The sequence below is a fragment of the Marmota flaviventris genome, chromosome 10, assembly GCF_047511675.1.
Source record: "Marmota flaviventris isolate mMarFla1 chromosome 10, mMarFla1.hap1, whole genome shotgun sequence".
Classification (NCBI taxonomy): Eukaryota; Metazoa; Chordata; class Mammalia; order Rodentia; family Sciuridae; genus Marmota; species Marmota flaviventris.
This window is the reverse complement of record NC_092507.1, coordinates 16,994,256-17,018,247: the sequence shown is the minus strand read 5'-3', so window position 1 is coordinate 17,018,247 and position 23,992 is coordinate 16,994,256. Positions and strand designations below refer to the sequence as shown.

Sequence of the window (23,992 nt, the reverse complement as noted above, 5' to 3'; positions counted from 1 at the left end):
ATCCCATGACACAAAAATTGAGTCCACCCAGAGATTGGTCCTGGGTGCAGAGTGGATGACTTAGCCTGTTATGTATTGCTATGACGGAATACCTGAGACTGGGTAATTTTAAAGAATGGATATTAATTTCTTATAGTTCTGGAAGCTGAGAAATCCAAAGTTAAGGCATGGGACCTGAAATGGGCCTTCTTGCTGTGTCATCCCATGGTGGAAGGGCAGAGTCAGTGCCAGAGAAGCAAGCGATCAAACTCAACCTCAAACTCAACCTCAAGCCTTTTTTAAAAAAATATTTATTTTTTAATTTTTTTTTAGGTGGACACAGACAATATCTTAATTTTATTTTTATGTGGTGCTGAGGATCGAACCCCTCACACAGGCCAGGCAAGCGCGCTACTACTTGAGCCACATCCCCAACCCTTCAAACCTTTTTTAAATCAGCATTAATCCAGAAGACCTAATCACCTTCTATAGCCCCCACCTTCCAACACTGAATAAATGTTCGACGTGGCTCCAGTGCAACTGGAGTACACGTTCAAACCATAGCAGTAAGAGTATTAATTAAATTTTGGTTTCTGGGATCTGAGAAACTTAATATCCTCAAGTGCATCTGGAAATTCTACTGACCACGTGACCTCCTCAACTCTTTAATACGGGTGGAGAGCTGCAAATTAGGATTAGGAGAGAAGGGCAAGGGCCCACACTAGGGAAGTGAGTTGGGAGGGTTTCTATGGGATGAGTTAGATTTGGCCTAAGGCAAGGACAAGGAATAAATCAGGGGTGAAAGGTGAGAAATCGGTTTAGGTATAACGGTAATTAATCCCCTTTGGAAGATTTCCTTGTCTGGATGTTCTTTTGGTTTCACTGATAAGCTTACTGTCCCAAGTACCCTATCCACTTTATGGATGTTAACGGGCTCCAAACCCCGTGGGAGAAAGGTTCCTGCTTTATAATTTCTGACACACGTTTCTCGAGTCATGCCCACTTCAGCGATTTCCCTCAAGTCTGAGCTGCCACCAAAGACGTGCGCAAAGAACCCAGGGAGGGAAAGAGGCAGTTTTCGGATGGTTCCACGGGATGCTTTTCTATGCAAAACTCTACAGCAAACACACACACACACACAGTGTATAAGACACGTAACTCGTGTTCTAACTAGAGCCAAAAGGATGACCTCGAAAGGGGGCCGAACGCATGGCGATGGGCGTGTCTGGGGCGCTAGGGAGGATTCGGGGGCTAAGCTGCACCGGCACCTGGGCGGGAGCGCCACGGCGAAGCTGGCCAGTACTGACCATAGGGGGCGGGGCGCCGGAGGCGGCCACGCGGCGCGAGGCCTGAATTCTCCGCCTCTAGATTTTCGGCCTCGTACCGGCAGCCAACTAAGAGGGAGGAGCCTCGGCCACCCAGAGCCTGGTGCCCTACAGCCTCACCACTATTAGGGGTTCTCACCACGGACCCCTTTGTGTGCCTGCCCCCGCCCCGGAGGCGCCCCAGCCAGTGGCGCTGAGTATCCTCATTGGCTCAGCTGACGGATGCACCGATTGGTTTTGGAGCCGTCCGGCGTGGGCCGCTTTTCCTCGATACTATTGGCCATCTGAGCTGTCTGTCAGACTGCCTCGCGAGGTGATTGCCCAGCGGCTCCGAGTCCCTGGAAGTAGTTCCGGGAAACCCCGCGTGCTGCCGGGATCGCATCTCTGTCCATGAGGGGGGGAGGGGGTGGCGCGCGCGCCATTTCTAGTCGTTTTCAAAGCGCCTCGCGCTGATTCTCACGGGCCCGGCCGCCGGCCCCTGCTCTGCCCTGGTGAGTCTCGCGCCGGCCCGTGGGGGGAGGGGCCGGGAGCTCCGGTCCAACCCGACTTGGCCCGGCCCAGGCTGGTGCCTGGTCCCCAGTTTCATTTGCGCTCCGAGGCCCGGGGGTGGGGGTGGGGATGGGCTGGGGGCGGCTTCGGCCTCGACTGGCCGCGCAGCCGTGGGCCTAGCCCCTCCGCGGCGCCTCCGCGCCCTCGCTCAGCCTCCCCCGCCCCTCCAGTCCCCGTCCCTCGGCCCGGCCCGCTCGCTGCTCTCTACGCGGCCTGCCGGCCCGGCCGCACTTTTCCCGCCTCCGCCCGCGGCTGCTTGCGGCCCGGCCCCATCGCTTCGCTCAGCCGGAGCTGCTGGTCTCGGCCGGCCGGGCCGCCAGTGGGATGTGTCGATAGTCGGGTCGGGCCTGCGGGGGTGGGGTGGGCAGAGGGCGGGGTGCAGACCGCAGGGTTACCCGAGCCGGGAGAAAACTTTTGTGTGAGCAGAAGGCGAAAGGCCGATTTATGTGGGAAGCCTCCCCCTCCCCCGTTCTGCATGCTGCGAGCCGAGATTTGAAGGAAAAAATGACTACTAGAGGCCGCGAAACTTAGGCTTCAAGCGGTGCCTGAAATGGATAATTCTGAGAATGTCATAGGCGCACCAAATTGGAAAAGCGATTCTTTTTCTTATACGGTAGTAACCGTATTGCCAAAATTTAAAAATTAAAGTCTTAAAGGTTCTTGAAAGGTTCGGTCCTTCCACACTACCTGTTTGAGATTTTTCCTGTCCGCAGAGGTTGAATTTATGTCTCATGAGTCAGTCGTAGGGTAAGGGCTTGACACTGCTGAGCCATGAGATAACCGTTAGTTTTCATTTCGTTGGTTCTTTTAAAACCCGTCTCTTAACGTGAAGGATTTTCTAAACAGAGATGTTCAGAAAAAGTCAGGGAGGAGATAGTACTGACATCCCAAATGTCCCAGCAGCCCTTTTAAAATCTTATTTAAATATCTCCTTTTTGCAAAAATGTTTAGGTCAAATGACTACAGTCACCTTAGTATATTTGCTGCATCCAGAAATATGGTTTGGCTGTGTGGCATTGTGTTGAATTGACATGAGTTTTAAATGGTCTCATATGACATAAAAGTCTTTTAATGAGCATTTTGTATTTGGCTTGAAGAGAGATTTTTTTCCCCTTGATCTGAAGGTTTTATTTTCTGGAATCTAATTTTTTAATAAAACGTTTACACAGTTATTCGGGAAATTTTAACAATTTCAACGTCAACTTGTCTTACCTTTGCAATCAATTGGTAGTTACAAACATTTCTGTCTTGTAGTTAATACACGACTTGTCTTTTTGCTTTACACATTAAAAAAAACCCACTTTAACAGATGTTCATTGAACTTTTCTGTTAAATATTTGCCTCTTATCTGTAACTAATAGTATTCCCAGGTGCAATGCTGTGAGGGTCTTGTGATACCGAGAACTTTTTGAGTTCTGATGATCTTAAGGGTAGTATTTTGGTGTGGGTGGGCCCAAATGAAGTTCACAAACAATGAAGTTCACAAAGAGATTTTGGATTTTAGGATACATCTTTATAGAATTAAGTTGTATTAATTAGTAAATATATTCTTCTCACATAATAGTTTCTTGATCAAAGTATGCCAGGCTTAAATTTTCCATTTTTGCTAATTCATCAGAATTTGAGGCTTACCTTGAGAAACAGCCACCTAAAGTTTAACCACAATCTGGGTCTATACAGATATTACAGGGCTATCAAGTCTTAATGTTTTGTGGTCCTGAGAAGTCATGATATTATTTATCTCACTTTCAGAGTAACATTTATACATTTTCCTTTCTTCTTCCTACTTTCTATTACCTCGTTCTCTTCTTGGTCTTCCTCCCTTTTTCATTAACTGCAGTTAAATATCAGTGGATTTTAAAATGAAAACCTGTTTTAAGCCCGGTGACTGCACCTGGTGCATTTGCACAGTGTTTGATAAGCAATCTGAAAGTGTGGTTATCTTACGTTGTCTTAGTGCTTTTTAGTAGACTTGTATTTTCTTTGTAGCTGATTGAGTATCTTGAGTTTCTTCAAGAAACGTAGGCATTTTCTTGAGATCCACCTTCATGTCTTTTATTTTAGTATGTGTTGCAGTGTCTTTATTCTGCTGCCTATTATCTTCATCACATTATAATTTTGCCATAGACAAATGCACTTTAATTCCCTGGCTTTTGAGGCACTGTAGAGACTGGCCTTGCATGGTTTTATTATTGACTTTCTCTTCAGGGAATTGGTCCATTTCAGCATTACGCACAGGCTGAACATACAAAATGATTTTTGGTAGGTTAATCTGAGAAATCTTAGATAGTGTTTGTTGAAATTATTTGGAAGAAGTTAGTTGTCCATCAGTATGTTTTTGCATCTTTAGTGATATGAAAAATTCAATATATTCATGACTTTTTTTTTTTTTTAAAGAAGCAATCTCAACTGTAGCTCACTTATTTTTATGTGGACTTAAAACAATTGTTTAGCTTTTAAACTTGGTCATTTTTTCTTTTAAATCTGTGAATGGGATTAGCAAATTAATCTTAGAACAAAAATTAATGTGAAAGTTGTGCTTTTTGTTTGTGTGAGGTGGAGAAAACCCAAGCCACCAATCAGCATGTTGAACTAGAGACAACAGGGACTTATTTCACCCAATGTTGTATTTGAAGCAGAGCTAGGAAAATTTGAAGTCTTTAAATCTTGATTAAGTGGTCTGTGGGCATTCATTCTGTGTTTAATCTAAACTTCTAAAAACTGTATAAGAATTGAGCGCCAAGGGGCTTTTAGGATTTTGTGGTGATTTGTTGATCTGCTCACCAGGACATAACAGCTGCTTTTGTTAATCAGCGATTCTACCTTCAGTAAATTTAAGCCTTTATTTAATTTAGCGTACATGAAGTTCCTTAAAAATCTAATGCTTTCATGTACATATTCTATAGTTTTACAGGATTATTATTGCAAATTTAGGTCAGATACATCACAAAAGGCATAAAATATTATTTTGGATAGAGGTTATTAGCAGCATGTGTACAAATTAGTTTAGATAAATCATGCATTGTCCTACAAACTAGTTATTTCTGGCTTAATGTAATATAGCTCCTGAATTTTTTCCAGCAGCATAATAAAATGGCTAATCAGGTGAATGGTAATGCGGTACAGTTAAAAGAAGAGGAAGAACCAATGGATACTTCCAGTGTAACTCACACAGAACACTACAAGACACTGATAGAGGCAGGCCTCCCACAGAAGGTGGCAGAAAGACTTGATGAAATATTTCAGACAGGTATAATATGCATTTCTTGTTTCTGACTGGTTATGAAAGTGAGGGCAAACCACTTTGAATTTTATAAGTTTTTTAAGGTTAAATAATGCTTATTGTTTTTGATCTGTGTAGAGCTGAATATTTGTTACTTTCCCTTCATTGAGGACATATTGGGTTTGACTTTGATATTCTTATTTTATTATTTTGAAGCCGCCTTAGTGTTGAATATGCAGTCTTAGTTGTTTCAGAACAGTACATCAATTTGTCTTAGATTTACCACCAATTAAAAATGTATGTTTCAGCATACTAAATTTTGCATTTTTTTTCTTAACTTTAATCAGTCATCATTTTGCTTTTACTTTTCTACTTTTAGCTTCTTAAAAGTGATTGTTAAATTAGCTTAGGTCTGATTAGGTGGCATAATAAGAGGAATAGTTAGAATGTTTTGTCTGAAATGATAATAAATGTCAGACTCCTTGAGAGTGTGTGGTTTGTCTAGTTTCAAATGAATAAAAACCCACATCTCTCTGTAATTTGGAAGTGTTTGGTTTGTAACAGCTGTTTTTTTTTTTTTCCTTTCTTTTTTTTTTTTTTTAATCCAGAAGTCCCATGGTTAAGTGCTTAAGCAAATTTGAACATCTTAATATGGTTGGTTGTAAGTGGTTGAAGTTTCAAAGAGGGAGAGAAATATTTACCCTTAGGGAGCGTTGTTCATAAATAAATGTGTCCTCCTCCTTTGGGGCCATAGATGGAAACTTTCTTCCTCTGTGTTTTGTGTGCCTGTCCAGATTTGGGGAGAGGTAAAGAGAAAGAGAAAAAAAAACCGAATTGTCTCACTCAGAAAAGTGTCTTAAGTACAGTAGACAAATAGCTGTTGTTTTTTTTTTTTTTTTCCTTCTTAAAAATAATTTAAATCTGGGCAGCTTAGGATAATTTTAGACACTAAAATGACTTATAAAAATGACTCCTGGGTGATGGTTCCATTTGAAAATCAGTCCTCAGGAACTTTCTGTGACATTCTGCCTTAGAGAATTGGCAGTGATCTGCTTAGAGATGCTCTCCTGTAGAGTGTTTTGTTATTGCTAAGAGGCTGATGTTTTGGGTGTAGGATTGGATTGACAGAATGGATTGATGAGTGTCCTGAGTTGTGGCTTTGGGTGGTGGTATGAAATATTCAAGTGAAAAAAAACCCTCCCATTTATTTATGCTCATTTTGAGCTTTTAAAACGATCATGGCAACACTTTTTTTTTAACCTTTATTTTATTTATTTATTTTTATATGGTGCTGAGGATCAAACCCAGTGCCTCACACATGCGAGGCAAGCCCTCTATTACTGAGCTACAACCCCAGCCCCAACATTTTTTTTAAGTAACTTTGCAAGTGGCATTACATTTATTTAAAATAAATTTACTGTATGGAATAAAGTTCTTTCTGGCTTTACCAAAATGGAGTCAACTTTTGATGTTAGTTCATATGGACTTGGGGGTTTTAATCTGTCAAATATTTCCATTTATGTTGGATCAATTCTGAAATAGCTTCCTTATATAGAGAGAATAATAAGTACCATAAACTTAACAGAATTAAGAAAGTTTATTTTAAACTTAGTAGATGTTCTGTGTGCAGTTAAATATAGTACATATGTAGAATGCAGTACATATATTTCCTGTATAGTTTACTTATAAGTCCATAAAGTTCTTATTGCCATTTGAAAAAGATTATCATTATTGACAGTGTTTTGAATGCCACAGCAACTTTTTAAATCTCAGCTTGTATCAGAACAAAGAATGCCTTAAAATACGACTTTCAGAATTGATTAATCAAGCTGCACTTGCATAGAAGAGTTTAAAATTATGCCTTTCCACATTCTGACTGCAGCAAAGTAGACACTCAGATAAACAAATGCATTTCATTTTCTCTTTAGTGTTAGAGAGGAAAAGCCTGTGACATTTTTTGGAGAGTGGAAAAAAGTAAAATTGGTTTTCATGTTTTCCTCCATCTCTTATGTAGTAAATGACTGTAACAACACATAATTTGAAGATTTATCCTTGAGAAATACAGTGTATTCTTATATTCTAACATAAACCAGAATTTGTTATGTGAATGCTTAGTCTGTAGAACAGTATGTGCATCAGATTTAACTTTCAGACTGTCAAGTCTTACAGTGTTTGGGGAGTTGGAAATGGATTTCAGGATTTTTTTTCTTTTTTTGTGGATTGAAATTCATGTTTATAGTGTTGACATTTTATCTTTTATTACCATATTTGTACTTGACCTTTCTACATAGTATTTATGTAGCTGCATACATGCATAGATGTAAATGAAAAATATAGTTAGTGATAATATATGCAATTCTTAATAGACTTCCATAGAACAATTTAGCTTACCCCTTTTATTGCAATAATATTACCCCTTTTTAATTTAATTTTTAGGATTGGTAGCTTATGTCGATCTTGATGAAAGAGCTATTGATGCTCTCAGGGAATTTAATGAAGAAGGAGCTTTGTCTGTTCTACAACAGTTCAAGGAAAGTGACTTATCACATGTTCAGGTAAGGTCATTACTCAGAAATACCTTTGAGTAGTTAATGACCTGAAATTTTACTATTACCATACTTTTCTTCCTGTGGAAAAGTGGTCATTTGTTACTACTGCTTTCTTTAAAAAAAAAAAAAAAAAGTGTAAGGGGGAAAAAAAACGACCAGCTGTGGCAAAGGGTTTCAGAAGCATAATTATAAAACAAAACAGTATGTTTGTTATTTTAAAAACTTAAAATTGAAGCCACAGTTAGATGATTGTTGCTATTAGGTTTTTACATGTTTGAATTGCTCAGATTTTTAACATTTTTGGATTATCTGATACTGTTTTATTATCTCGGAGGGAAATAACATAGGTGGGAGGAATAATTTCAGCCATCTGGCAAAGGTAGTCCAGATTCAGTTAAATATCAACAAAGGGAAGACTGTTTTCCAGTGTAGAAGATAAGCTCCATGAGGTCTACACTGTCTTAATGCTGGCTGATCCAGTTATGGGCACATAGTAACCACTCAGCAAATATTTGTTAAATGAATGAATATTTTGTTAAAATTTCAGTCTTCTGAAATTTAAATTTAATTGTATATTTGACACTTGAGAGATTCCTGGTGATTCTTTTTATTGAATTATTTGCCTGTTTTAGAACAAAAGTGCATTTTTATGTGGAGTTATGAAGACCTACAGGCAAAGAGAGAAGCAGGGCAGCAAGGTGCAAGAGTCCACAAAGGGACCTGATGAGGCCAAGATCAAGGTAAATCTTGATTTGGATAGTTGTAATGTTTGATGAAAAGCTTTAATTCAGATTCTCCCTCATTCCATGTTCTTCTGGCTACGAGTGACATGTTCATTAATGCTTTTGATGATAGCTTCTTGGATTGGTCCAGTGATGTTTTTCGGTTCACTTTTTCCCCAAGCACTTTGTTTCTTTTCTTTTAGTAAAGAGATGTTGTTACCACTAGTTTCCTCCTCTTGAATTTTCACTTAATCTCAGTATCTTTGTAAAACAGGACTAGTAATTGTGCCTAACTCAGTTCTGAGAATTAAATGAATTAACATGTAAAGCACTTAGAATGGTGCCTATAATATAGGAAGGACTATAATTGAGTGATTAGCATTATTACTTAAATGCTCTGAAAGGTAAATATAGGACTTTTAGTGAAAGATAAACCGAACAAGTCCTTAGTTAAATGGATATTGATGTCTTGCTGCAGGGATAGACTTCCCCAACCCAGACTTTTTTTTCTCTCCCTCTTTATTGCACTGGGGATGGAACCCAGGCCCTCTTATCTGCTAAGCAAGCACTGAATCTCCACTCTCCTTTTTTGAGATAGTGTTTTAATAAGCTTTCCAGGCTGGCCTAGAGTTTATGATCCTCCTGTGTAGGATATAGATGTATACCACCAGGCTGAGCTTCAGATTTTAAAATTTGAAATAGTTATTTAAAGTTGAAAATGTTAAAGTTGTTTGTACAAGTGGTTTGTTTTACAGTGGTTTGTTTTAGATAGGAAATGTAACTTGTAGTTCCTGCCATGTAACTAATTTATATAGAGTTCCTTTGTATTCCCCCCACGTCTCTAAAGTGGCATAACCCCATTCTTTACAAAAATTGTAATTAAATAGGTGAAGTAATAAGTTACTTTAAAAAAAAGTAACTTGGAGCCCGGTTGTGGCCCAGTGGTAGAGCATTTGCCTAGTATGTGTGAAGCACTGTGGTCCTTAGCACCACATAAAAATAAAACAAAGGTATTGTGTCTGTCTTAAAAAAAAATTAAAAATGGGGCTGGGGTTGTGGCTCAGCGGTGGAGTACTTGCCTCACACAAGTGAGGCACTGGGTTCAACCCTCAGCACCACATAAAAATAAAATAAACATGGGGCCAGGGTTGTGGCTCAATGATAGAGCAATTGCCTAGTATGCGTGAGGCACTAGGTTCGATCCTTGGCACCACATAAAAAATAAACAAAGGTTAAAAAAAATAAACAAAAGAAAGGTATTGTGTCCATCTACAACTAAAAAAAGAAAAAAAAGTAACTAATTAGTGTTCATAAATAGGCCTGTATGATTTCCTTTAGAGCTGGCTGGCTGTTCTTGGTAAGGTGTATATTACATATTTACATGTTATTTCTATAGTATGCATATTAGGCTTGTATTTAAAAAAAAAAACTTATTTTTTATTTTTAGTTATAGATGGACACAATACCTTTATTTTGTTTTTTATTTATGTGGTGCTGAGGATTGAATCCAGTGCCCCATATGTGCGAGGCAAGCATTCTACTACTGAGCTACAACCACAGTCCCTAGGCTTGTGTTTTATATTACATGTATTTCTGTGTTTAAAAGTAGAGAGAGAGCTTTGAGGCAAAGGTAGGAGAATGGAAGGTCTAAGTCATGCAATCCTGTAGAATGCCAGAGTTCAGTGAATTTAATATCTAAAATTTGTTGTTTCTCTGAAATCATATACTTTTAAAGACATAAAAGTATAGAATTCTTCTAGGTAGATTGCATTTTTTTCTTTTGCCATTTTGTCTTTGTTCTATAGTCATTTCATATGAATGTTGATTCAGTTATGTTACAAGCTTCTTGAGGGCAAGGACATTCTCTTCTATGATTCCTCTTGATAACCTAATATAACGTTGTGAGAAAGGTTGGTAATCAGGAAACAAAGTTTTATTTGTTTTTTGAAACCTGAGTGTATTTATTTGGTAATTACCAAATTTCAAGTCTGTACTGTGTGGGAAATTATCTTATGGAATTTATAATACAGCAGAAGTATGAAACAAACAAAAGCATCAAGCAAAATGTTAAACTGGAACTTTGAGTACAGTAGAGTGCAAAGTAGCAATAGAGGAATGTGCATGATAATAAATGAGAGAAGCTGCATGAGAGAGGACTTTATAGGGGAAGTGGTACTAGGGATGGAACCAGGGGTACTTCACTACTGAGCTTCATCCCCAGCCCTTTTTTATTTATTTATTTTTAAATCTACCTATCTATCTATCTATTTATTTATGGTACAGGGATTGAACTCGGGCACTCAATCACTGAGCCATATCCTCAGCACTATTTTTTAAATTTTATTTTATTTAGAGACAGGGTCTCATTGAGTTGCCTACTGCCTCGTTGCTGAGGCTGGCTTTGAACTCGAAATCCTCCTGTCTCAGCAGTCTCCCAAGCTGCTGGGATTACAGGTGTAAGCCACTGCACTTGGCTCCTTTTTATTTTTTATTTTAAAACAGTCTCACTAAGTTGCTGAGATTTTTGCTAAGTTATTGAGGCTGACCTGGAACTTGCAATCCTCTTGGGAGTGTTGCAGGGATTGCAGGCATGTGCAATCATGCCTGGCAGAACTTCTGATTTTTAAAGGATAAGAGAGCATTTTGAGTCACAAGAGTTACTAGTGGAAATAAGAATGGTGTATAAGGAAAATGTTTTTTTTTTTTTTTTTTAAGAGAGAGAGGTAGAGAGAGAGAGAGAGAATTTTAATATTTATTTTTTTTTAGTTATCGGCCGGCACAACATCTTGGTTTGTATGTGGTGCTGAGGATCGAACCCGGGCCGCACACATGCCAGGCGAGCGCACTACCGCTTGAGCCACATCCCCAACCCAAGGAAAATGGTTTAATTGAAGTATAGAAGGTGAAAGATGAAGATTGTATTCATTCATATTGTAGTATATCAATATGAATAGGTAGCATGGGGTCAGTTTATGTCAGTTTAATAATCCTTGCCCCCTTTTTTCTGTTCCCATTTATAACAGAAAAGTGATGTGTGTTTAAAGATTGAATTTGCCTATGACTCTTTCTATTAAATATATGGAAGGGAACAGTTAAATAAAGTGGGGGCAATGTGGAAGAGGCTGAATTTTTTTTTTTAACCTAGCTATAAAATAAATACATAGTGTGATGCCACAAATGTGTAATTCCGACATTCTTTTTTTCTTTCTTTCTTTCTTTTTTTTTTTTGTTTTTGTAGAAGGACACAGTACCTTTATTTTATTTTTTATTTTTATGTGGTACTGAGGATTGAATCCAGCACCTCAAATGTGGTAAGCAGGTGCTTTACCACTGAGCTACAACCCCAGCCCTAATCCCACTATTCTTGAGGCTGACACAGGAGGATTGCAAATTCAAAGTCAGCCTGGGCAATTTAGTGATACCCTGTCTCAAAATAAAATTTAAGAAAAGAATCCAAGTGTGGTGATACATGCCTAGGGAAACAGCTACTGGGGAAACAGGGAGGGGATCATAAGTTTACTGCCAGCTCGGACAATTTAGTGAGACCCTGTCAAAATTTAAAAAGAAGGGAGGATGTAGTTCCATGGTAGAGTGCTTGCCTACTGTACATAAGTCCCTGGCTTCAATCCCCAGTATTGCAAAACAAACGTATCCTAAGATGTTAGGGTACCTATTTAAAAAAATTATTTTTTGTTGAGGTGCCTTTTGAAAGTGATTAATAGATTGATACATGTATGAATAGTTATGTATTCAAGTATAAACATATGTAATTGCTTCTAGGCCTTGCTTGAGAGGACTGGTTATACTCTGGATGTAACCACGGGACAGAGGAAATATGGTGGTCCTCCACCAGACAATGTATACTCTGGTGTGCAACCTGGCATTGGAACAGAGGTAAGTGTTCTTTAGCTGTATGCCACAGTCTTTCCATTTTGTTTAGTTGTTCCATCTACTATAAGATAGGAGAAAATACTTGATTCCTTTGGGGATATTCATATATATATATATAATTTTTAGCAAGGATAATCTTTATATAGATACCCACACATCTTGTAAAAAAATGTATTCTTGGAAGTGGTTGCTTAAACCATGTTACTAGCAATAACCATAATAAGGAAGAAGTAGTTGTTTTCTTCTGTTTTTTCTTTTGAATTTTTGGTGCTGGGCCTTGGACCCAGGGCCTCTTACATGCTAAGCATGCTCTCTACCACTGAGCTTTACCTCTGGCCCTGTTTTTGTTTTTTAGCGTCAATAATTTTGAACTGTGTTTGTCTTGCCTCTTTGCCTTCCCCCATTGTGTGGAATGTACTTAGTATTTACTGAGAAACATTATTGATGGGAATAGATTGCAAAAGGGAAGGATATGGAACCAAAGAAAAAAGATTGAGCATGTTACTCCATACTTAAACAAAGAAATAGTTCCTGTTCCATCTGTGCTTTCATAAAAATTTCTCCATATGCCTTTATATTCTAATCTGTTAAGTGGAGAAAACTGCCCAAAGTAACCTCTGTGATAGTATGGACCTTTTCTGATTCAGTGTCTCTATTTATTTTGGAGTACTGGGGATTGAACCCGGGTCTTGTGCATACTAGGCAAGTGTTCTACCACTGAGTCACATTTTCAGCTCTTTCATTGTCTTATATTTTAGTGCCTAGCAGAATGCCAGGAACATAGTTTTATATAATATTTGATGAAAGATTTATGATAGTCATTTCCTTAGAATACTGAAATCATGGACTTCTAAGTAACTTAAAATTTAAGTTTTTAACTTAAAATTCAGGATTTTCTTTAAAACAAAGTGTTTCTTAGGTGATAGTAGTTAAATATTGAAGATGTGGGGTTGGAGTTGTAGTTCAGCGGTAGAGCACTTGCCTAGCATGTGCGAGGCCCTGGGTTCAATCCTCAGCACCACATAAAAATAAATAAACAAAATAAAGGTATTGTGTCCAACTACAACTAAAAAATAAGTGTTAAAAAAAATATTTACGATGTTATTTAGGTATTGGTATCATTTTATTAAGATATTTATTAGAGTTAAATAATTAACTGGTCTTATTATTAGCAAAAAAGTATAATTATCTAACATAAAAATAATATATTTTTTTTTATACATATAGTAATATACATAATAATATATATATATACTAGAGTTCCAAGAAATTTTAAGTGTACTCTTTTTTTGGGAGTGGGTACCAGGGGTGCTTAACCACTAAACCAGAGCCAGAGTTCCCTGCCCCCCCCCCCCCCCCCCCCGCTTTTTTTTTTTTTTTTTTTGGTGAGACAGGACCTCCCTAAGTTCCTTAGGGCCTTGTTAAATTGCTGAGGCTGGCTTTAAACTTGTGATCCTACTGCCTCAGCCTCTTACACTGCTGGGATTATAGGTATGCGTGTGCCACTGCACCTGGCTTTAAGTTTAATCTCTTTTCTTTTTTTTTTTTTAAGTTGTAGACGCTCACAATATCTTCCTTCCTTCCTTCCTTTCTTTCTTTCTTTCTTTTTCTTTGTTTGTTTGTTTCTTTATATGTGATGCTGAGGATCAGTGCCTCATAAGTACAATGCAAGTGCTTAGCCACTGAGCTACAATCCTAACTCCCTAAATTTAATCTTGATTCCCATTTAAGTAACTTTAAAGGAAGCAGTAATGCCTTAGTAAGACTTAAATGATATGCTCTCAAAAGTTAAACCTTACTTTTCAAGTAACAAAAATAATGAAGATAATTATTTCTAGTTATGAAGACAAAGCAAAGATGGCATCATTTGGGGCTGGGGTTATGGCTCAGTGGACGAGCGCTCGCCTAGCACATGTGAGTGCTGGGTTCAATCCTCAGCACCATATAAAAATAAATGAATAAAATAAATATATTGTGTTCAACTACCATCTAAAAAGAAAGTATTAAAAAAAAGATGCCATCGTTTAACATAACTTATTAGACCTATGTTACCTAATTCTAGTTATGTGTTCTCTTTGTATGGAATGGTTATTGGATTTTGTACTTTGAATTCCTTTTTAATATTATTCCAATTAATATTCTATTTCTCAATATTTAAATTATTAAAAGAAATTCTAAGCATCTTTATTTTTAATGATACCTGAAATCATCTACATATTATTTTGAGTGTCTTTAAAAATTACAGTACTTAACTGGTGCAATTGCACATACCTGGAATTCCAGTGGCTCCAGAGGCTGAGGAAGGAGGATCAGAAATTCAAGGCCATCCTGGGCAACTTAGAGAGACCCTGTCTCAAAATAAAAAAATAAATAAAAGGTCTGGGGATGGGAGCTCTAGGTAGAGCATCCCTGGATACCACACAAAAAATTTCTTTTACATTACTTACTATAATATAATGTAATGTTTCGTGATTATTGAGAGAGTTGGAATTGGAACTCTGAATCATCTAGGTTCCTTGCAGGAGTAAATGTCATCACTGGAAATCTAGGATACAAGTGAATAATATTTTAGTCTTATTTCTCTTTGGTCCTCTTTAAAAGCCTTCCCATCCTTCATCTTTACCTTCGTTTTCTGCCATGAATCCTTTGAAATCTACATTTATATTTATATTACACCCCCGCACACACACACATACACATGCTAGGCGAGTGCTCTACTGCTGAGCCACAACCCCAGCTCCTGTTTTATATACTTTTTAAGTAATATAGAAATGTGGTTCAGCTTTCTTGAACTGTAGCATGTATTTTTTTCCTAATGGTTTTAATTTTTTAAAAAATATTTAGTTTTTAGTTGTAGTTGGACACAGTACCTTTATTTAATTTTTATGTGGTGGGAGGATCGAACTCAGGGCCTCGAATGTGCTAGGCAAGTGCTCTACTGCTGAGCCACAACCCAGCCCTAATGGTTTTAAAATTTGTTCTTAGTATTAGAGTTTTTTTTTTTTCCTTCTCTTTTTAGACCTGCATATAAAATGAGTAGATTAAAAGTAGAACTGCTTTGCCTTCTCCTTTTTTAATTTGTTTTTCACATTACCTTTATCTTATTTATTATTTATTTTTATGTGGGTACTAAGGATCAAACCCAGTGCCTCACATGTGCTAGGCAGGAGCTCCACCACTGAACCATGAACCCTGCCCATTTTTTTGTTTGTTTGTTTTTAAGATGACCTGAAACACCCTCAAGAGGGGAATGCAGTTTAAAATTTATCACTGGTATATACCATTCAGCATGTGGTATGCCTGTTATTACATTTATCTTAGTCTTGTTTCTCCAACTACTTATAAAATTCTTAGGAATAAGGATTAAGTTTATATAATCCTTTTACATTTTCACAGTGCCCAACTTGGCACAAAATTAGCTGATTATATCTATTTCATAATTATGGAAATGTACTTTTTTAGCCCATTTAATTGGTTTCATTAATGTACTCAGTGGAGACTTACTTTATCTTTGCTTTAGATATTTCTTATATTGCACTGCCTTTTTAGGAAAAAGATAGATTTTTCTATATTTTAACTGTTATTGCATATAGTAAATATTGTTGCAGCAAAATTTCTATATTAAATTACCTGCTTAAGCCACACTTGTCAAGCAGTTTGTTACAACAAAATCCTATATAAAGTCTTATATTCTTCCCATAAAGATAGATTTCATGAGATTTGGCTTAGCTTTTTTGAAAATGAAAGTTTTGATTTTGAAAAATAGGTGTTTAATGTATTGTGTTGCTGATCGAATAAATATTGGTTCTAATTAGTATCATCTTTTCTATAATAAGTTTTGGATTTTGTTCTTTGTTACAATCATTAAAATGTTTTAGGTCTTAATTGAGGACTTTGACATTAAGATCAATGCCTGAGACTGTGGTGGTATTAAAATTAAGTGATGAGAGGATTAATGAGATTTTCTCTTTGGAGAAGATATACTGTAAATTAATCCTATAAATGAGCACTCATTAACAGACATTGTTGCTAAGTGTCTTGAGAAATATGCAAGAATGATGATGGGTATTGATTTTGAAATGCATTTTTTAGTGTGCCTAGGCCCTCACCTAATTATAGTCTCTTTATATTATTCAGCTAGTATTGTAAAACAGAAACAAGTTCTGTTTTATTCATTTCCATAACATAAATGTGATAAACATGAGGATCATGGCTATAAAATAAATTCTTTTTATTTATTTTTGAGACAAGGTCTTGCTATGTTGTCCAGGCTGATCTCCAGCTTCTGGGCTCAAGTGCACCTCCCACCTTAGCCTTTAGGCCACTATGCCAGTTATAATAAGTTCTTTTTTTTTTTTTTTTTATAGGTGGACACAATTTCTTTATTTTATTTTTATGTGATACTGAGGATTGAACCCAGTGCCTCATGTGCGCTAGGCGCCCGGTCTACCACTGAGCCACAACCCCAGTCCTAAGTTCTTTTTTTTTTTAATATTTAGTTTTTGTTGTAGGTCAACACAATATTTTTATGTGGTACTGAGGATCCAACCCAGTGCCTCACACATCCTAGGTGAGCACTTTACCTCTGAGCCACCACCCTGGCCCAATATAATAAGTTCTTATTTGTTTGAAGAGCATAGCACTGATGTTCTGTAGGAATTCAAAAGAGTTGGGTGTGGTGGCACATGCCTGTAATTTTAGCAGCTTAGGAGGCTGAAGCAGGAGGATTTGTAAGTTCAAAGCCAGTTTCAGCAATTTAGCAAGGGACTAAGCAACTTAGAGAGACTCTATCTCAAAATTTAAAAAAAATTTAAAAAAGGGCTGGGGATGTGGCTCAGTGTTATGTACCTCTGGGTTCAATTCTTGATACCGAAAAGAAAAAGAAATAGTTGATTTCCTTCCCTTCCCTCTCCCACGAGGCTTTTTTTATTCCTGTTGAAGTATACCATGGATAGATTGTAGAGAGCTAAAACTTTTCTCAAACCTTGATGGCTAGGGAGTAAAATAACTGTTTTTATGATGTTCACTAGATTTTGTTGGTCTAAGGTTTTACAAACCTTTATTTTTTTAGCCTTTTGAATTTTTTTTTATGTTAAATTGATCCTGAAATGAGGCCATTTTCTATATCTCATATAAAGCAGTGTTTTCAACTTGTGGCCTTTTTCTTTTCTTTTTTGGTACTGGGGATTGAATTCAGGGGCACTTGGCCACTGAGCCACAACCCCAGCCCTATTTTGTTTTATTTAGAGACAGGGTCTCACTGAGTTGCTTACTACCTCCTCACAGTTGCTGAGGCTGGCTTTGAACTTGTGATTCTCCTGTCTCAGCCTCCCAAGCCACTGGGATTACAGGCATGTGCCACCGTGCCCAGCAATTTGTGGCCTTTTTCTTCATGGATTTTATTGACTGTAAATGTGTTAAGTATTTTTTCTAAAATAAAACAGTATTTGTATGTAAATTGTGTAAGTTGGGCTATTAACAGAGTACAAGGAGCTTGTTCTTGTGAATCATTTCTATTAAGTGATTACTCAGTTCTTAAGTTACTTTTCCTGAAAGCACAGATATTTTTACTTTAGGTTTGCCTAATGAAGCAAACTTGACTGGATCTAAAAATAAGATACAAGTGTTACAAAAGTAGTATAAGGACAAGGCAAGGTGTCTTATGCCAATAGTCCCTGTACTCGGAGACGGAGGCAGGGGGATCCCTTGAGTCTAGGAGTTCAAGACTAGCCCGGGCAGTACAGTAAGACCCTGTCTCCAAAAACTAATAATAATAAAATAAAATAATAAAGTAGTAATATAAGTATCTGACTCTTAGCTATTTGTTGTATGTATTTTCATAGTGTCATTGTGTTCCTTCTTTCTTTGCATATGTATAGTGGATGGGGAGAAAATGTGAGTGATGAAAGATATAATTAAGTACCATTGCATTATATTAATAGAAACATAAAGCAAACCTTAGTTCCCAGACGTGTGCGCGTGCGCACGCTGGGCATCAAACCCAGACCTTATTAGCACATGCTCCACTTCTGAGTTACAATTCCCAGTCCTTCAGAACAATTTTGAATTCCACAATTACAAATATACTCACAAAGCTGGATTTGTGGTACATGCATGTAATCCCAGCAACTTAGGAAGGTGAGGCAGGAGGATCATGAGTTTAAAGCAAACCTCATCAATTTAGCCAGACCCTAAGCAATTTAGCCAGATCCTGTCTCAAAAATAAAAAAATTAAAAGGGCTGGAAATGTGGCTCAGTGGTAAAGTGCTACAGATACACTCACATAAAAATACTCTAATCAGCTAAGGCCAAAGAGTCTAGTTTTAATTATTTATACTAATCATTCTTATGTGTTTCTTGCCTCAGGTCACCTTTATCAGTATCTTTTAGTGCTCTGATCTGTGATATATTTATTTATTTATTTTGGTATTAGGGTGCTTTAAGACCTTGCTAAGTTGTTGAGGCTGGCTTTGAACTTGTGGTCTTCCTGCCTCAGCCTCCCCAGTCACTGGGATTACAGGCATGTGCCTTCATGCCCAGCTAATAAATGTTCTTTGATTAAAACACAGATTAGTATTTGGTTGATACACAGGGTGGTGTAGTTGAAGCTGTTGAAAAGGGGTTGGATTCTGAATTTTTTTTAAAGGTAGATCTAACTGGATTTATTGACAGGTTGGATAAATGAGAGAAAGGAGCCAAGGATGACTTCAAGGCTTTTTGACCTGAGCAGCTAAAAAGAATGGAATTGTCATTTACTGAAATGAGGAAAACTGTAGAGAAGAGCAAGTTAGCAGGGTTGAAAAATAGTTCAGTCCTGGACATGTTATGAGTGAGATGTCTCTTGGACATCCAAGTGGAACTCTTGAGTAAGTAGATGCTTAAATGAGCCTGAAGTTCAGGGGAGAGCCTGACTGGAGATTATAAATGTGGGAAATATAGCATTTAAATGATATTTTAAAACCGTAAGTTTTGGAAGGAAGTGAATCCCTCTAAGGAAATCACCAAGGAAATGTTTGTAGCTAGTGCAGAGGTTTAAGATCTGAGTACCCAGCCTTCCAACAGTTAGAGTTGAGGAGATGAAGGGAACCAGGAAAGGAGACATGAGAAGGTGGGGGGGGGGGGGCGTGTAAAGAGAAAAAATAGGTGTGTAGAGTCCCAGAAGTCAGCTGTCAGCTGAACAAAGTGTCCACAGAATGAGTAACTGCTCAGTTTTATCAGAGTTTCCAGATAAGATGAGAATTGAGAATTAATTTAGTTTGGTTGTGACAACATAAAGTTATTGTAATTTTGACAACAGTGGTGGTGAAAGCCAGATTCAGAGAAGATTCATAACCACATGTGAGAGATGAGGAATTTGAGATAACAAACGCATGAGAAATTTTACTGTGACAGGCAGCAGAGAAATGGACAATAGAGTCAAAATATATTTCTGCTTAAATTAAAAAAAAATTTTTTTTTAGTTGTAGATGGACACGATATATTTGTTTTTATTTATTTATTTTTATGTGGTGCTGAGGATTGAACCCAGGGCCTCAAGTGTGCGAGGCAAGCGCTCCGCCACTGAGCTACAACCCCAGCCCCTGCTCAAATTTTAATGAATTTATAACATTTGTGTGCAATTAAAAAGATCTAGTAGAAAGGAAAGTTTGAAGGTGAAATCTTTCCTAGAGTAAATGTTCTTGAGTAGGAGATGAAATGGGATTTACTATACAAATTGAAAAAGTGTGAAGTAGCGCTGGCATGGAGATACACGCCTGTAATCCCAGTGACTTGGGAGGCCGAGGCAGGAGGATTGCAAATTCAAAGCCTGCCTCAGCAACTGTACAAGGCACTAAGCAGCTAAGCTAGACCCTATCTCAAAAAATAAAAGTGCTATAGATGTTGCTTAGTGTTTAAGCACTTCTGGGTTCAGTCCCTGGAACTTAAAAAACAAGTATGAGGTGTATGTTCATTCATACATCCAAAGATGAATAGCTGTTACTGAGCATGTGCTCAATGCCTGGAATAAATAAAATAAGGAATATGACGTGGGCTTTCTGCTGTCCTGGAGGATCATTTCTTTTTGCTGGTGTTATTTCCAGATGAGGAAATTGAAACTCACTGATTAAGAAACTTGCTCAAGGTAACTAAGTTTTTTTTTGTTTTTGAGGAGGAAAAGTTTATTTAAGGGCTTACGGTTTCAGAGGTCTCAGTCCATATACATCCAGCTCCATCATGGGGGAAGAGTATGGCAGAGGGAAACAGCTCATGTGGTGATCAGGAAGCAGAGAGCCTAAGATGTATTTGATTCCAATATAGTCTAACATCCACCATCTCTCATATTCTTAGTGTCTTCATTGCTGTCACCCTGCTAGGTCAACCCACCATCATATCTTGCGGGATTGCCCTGTACAATTAATTTTCTTCCAGTTGTCAGAATGTTCCTTTTAGAACATAGGTCATCACTCAGTCATTTGTCTGCTCAGAACTTACATGGCTTTCTAGCATGTCAGGATTAAGATAAATAATGTTTTAACTTATCCCCCACCTCCTTTTTTTTTTAAGTTGTAGATGAACACAATACCTTTATTTTTATGTGGTGCTGAGGATCAGACCCAGTGCCTCATATGTATCTTGCAAGCACTCTACCACTGAGTTACAGCCCCAGCCCCTCTGGCCTCTTTTTTCCACCACTGTCATTGGAATGGCCCCTTTTATTCCAGTCACTGACCTATTTTTTGTTCTTCAAATGTTAAGTGTGTTCCCATTTTCTCAACTTAAGAGTGCTCTTTCCTTAGCTATTTACTTAATTTTTGCTTTAGATCTGAGCTCAAATTTACCTCCTTAGAAATGCCCTCTTGGGGCTAGGGATGTGGCTCAAGCGGTAGTGCGCTCGCCTGGCATGCGTGCAGCCCGGGTTCGATCCTCAGCACCACATACAAACAAAGATGTTGTGTCTGCCGAAAACTAAAAAATAAATAAAAATTTTTTTTTTAAAAAAAGAAATGCCCTCTTATTTAAAATACAGCGTCATCATCTATCCCCTCTTCACATTTTTTTTTTTCTTAATACCTCTTGAAATCATAGGTTTTGTTTGTTTGTTTTAGTAATAGGAATTGAAATCAGGGTTATTTAACCACTGAGCCACATCCCTAGCCCTTTTTATTTTCTTTTTTGAGGCAGGGTCTCATTAAATTGCTGAGGCAGGCTTTGAACTTGAGATCCTTCTCCCTTGGCCTCCCGAGTCACTGGGATTACAGGCGGGTTCCATTGCCTCCAGCTGGAATTGTAGTTTATTTTAAATTTTTTCCTTTATGTCAGTTGACTATAAGCTTAATGAATGCCCAGACATTCTGGGTAGTTGCTGTATTTCTAGAATCTAGAAAAATATATGACATATGAGTTCAAGGTATGTGAACTTGTCTCATAAAAGATTTGGACAAGATCTATGGATAGGGAGGGAGCCATTTTTTTTGTACACACAAGGCATTATACAGTGGAGCGACTTCATGTTGATACTAAAAGAATGATTGATGTAGATGGTAATAGGAGGGATTGAAAGTAAGAGGTTTCTGTTTAGGGAACTATTTCTTTAGTCACCAGGGGTGGATTGGGAGATGGATTGGTAGTGGAGGACAACAGAAATTATGTTCTGAAGAGTAATAGGAGTAATATTACTGAAGAGTAATAGGAAAGATCATTGGAGCTAATTAATTGGGATGGGTTTTAATTATGTTGATTTTAGGGAAAAAAGAAAACATTTGTTAAAATTATCTTCATCATAGTTTAGAAAATATAACTAAGGAAAAAGTAAAATTAGAAGTTTTTTCATGCATTGATAACCACTGTGAGCATTATTCTGATATATTCATACTTGTCTATACGTGTATCTACACATATATATTTAAAAAATTGCTGGCCTTACTGATGATTTAAGGTAAAATGAGGACAACCAAGAGGAATTGTTATTTTACTTTATTATTTTTTTGTCGTGCTGGAGCTCAAATGTGTGGCATGCCAGGCAAGTGTTCTCCCGCTGAGCTGCCCCTCACCTCAAGAGAAGAATTATTTAATGGACAGTGGGAGATACAGAAGTAGTTCCTGAGATGTAGATCAGAGAAATGACATAGCTGTAGGCCTTGGGAATGGATGTCAATTTAAAAAAAATTTTTTTAATATTTATTTTTTAGTTGTAGTTGGACACAATACCTTCATTTTATTTATTTATTTTTATGTGGTGCTGAGGATCGAACCCAGGGCTTTGCATGTGCTAGGTGAGCGCTCTCCCACTAAGCCAGCCACAACCCCAGCCCCAGGATGTTAACTTTTAAAAACTTAAGAAAATACAGTGAAGGAGGAAGCTGGGAATGAGGATAGGGACCTCAAGGAGATAGAAGAATTGGAATAGCTGATGTGTGAGAATCATAAGAAGCAAGCATGTTTATTGTGGAAAGATTGTCTCAAGGTAGCATTAACTGTTGTAGAGCTTAACTTCAGAATCTTAATGTTCAGTGTTAATTTTAGAGTCTTTGGATTGCTGTTATTCCTCCATTGTCTATTGTTCAGGTCATTGTTCAGAATGTAAAATAAAATATTGATGAAGGTGAGTTTGACTAGAAAATTTCTCTCACGTAAATATTCATTTCTCTTTTATTAGAGTATATAAATTGCAAATGTTTTAACATAATCACTCCTTTTGATGTTGTTGACATTGCAGAAACTTAAAATTATAGTAGTAAACACTTAAGGTTTTTTAGTGTTTTTATTTGTTTCTTATTTATTTATTGTGGTATTGACTCTTGAACCCAGGGCCTTGTATATGTTAAACACAAATACTATACCGCTGAGCTACATCCCAAGCTCATTATTTTAAGACAGGCTCTTGCTGAATTGCCTCTTGCTGGACTTGAATTTGCAATCCTCCTGCCTCAGCCTCCCAAGTAGCTGAAATTATAGGTTTAAACCACTGTGCCTGGCTTATACTAAGTTTTTGACTGTTTAATTATCATTGTATATTATAATTTAACCCTACTTATACTATGTGTGTGTGTTTATATTTAATTTTATTTGGTGGTGCTGGGGATCGAACCCAGGGCCTTATGCATGCAAGGCAAGTACTCTACTCACTGAGCTATATCCCCAGCCCTTAAATAATTTTATAATTAAAGATATATCAAGTTCTCCAAATACTAAAATGTATGTGTATATATATATATATATATTTTTTTTTTTTTTTTTTTAAATTTCATACCTTAAAATTTAATATCCTGGCCAGGTGATGTGGTGTACACTTGTAGTCTCAGCTACTTGGGAGACTGAGGTGGAAGGATCACTTGAGCCCAGGAGTTAGTTCAAGGCCAGCCAGCCTCAGCAACATAGTGAGGCCTTGTCTCCAAAAAAAAAAAAAAATTTTTTAATTTTAATTTTTATTTTTTTTGGTGAGAACAGAGGGTATGCGTTTATCACCTGTGGAAAAGAAGCTGCACAGGAAGCTGTGAAACTGGCATGTGATAAACAAATATCCATTGTCTGGCAGGTTACTATTTGAGAGAATACGCTTCAATTAAAAATATTTACAGTTAATATTGTTTTATTTTCTATTATTGCCTTGGATGTTTTTATATTGGCTAAGTTGATATGTGACCTTTGCTATTTTTTCTGACTATAAAAGTTAAAAAAAAATTACCCAAGAAATAATGTTTATAGAAAGTTTTCCATAATTCTTAAAAAAAATTTTTTTTTTTAATATCCTGATAGACAAAGGAATAAAGCACT

At 37.4% G+C, this 23,992-nt stretch overlaps 1 protein-coding gene across 3 annotated transcripts in view; it reads left to right on the top strand.

Moving 5' to 3' along the window:
• Positions 1–1,702: 1,702 nt before the first annotated feature.
• The window catches only part of Hnrnpr (heterogeneous nuclear ribonucleoprotein R), a 35,844-nt gene continuing 13,554 nt past the window's right edge, over positions 1,703–23,992 (top strand). The window contains exons 1-5 of one of the 3 annotated variants that reach the window (XM_027937441.2): positions 1,706–1,795; positions 4,935–5,103; positions 7,513–7,631; positions 8,258–8,365; positions 12,128–12,241. In XM_027937441.2, the coding sequence (XP_027793242.2) occupies positions 4,947–5,103; positions 7,513–7,631; positions 8,258–8,365; positions 12,128–12,241 (498 nt within the window). In that variant the 5' untranslated portion in view covers positions 1,706–1,795; positions 4,935–4,946. Of the gene's footprint in view, positions 1,796–4,934; positions 5,104–7,512; positions 7,632–8,257; positions 8,366–12,127; positions 12,242–23,992 lie in introns of all 3 variants that reach the window. The other 2 variants (XM_027937440.2, XM_027937442.2) reach the window with 2 other exon arrangements.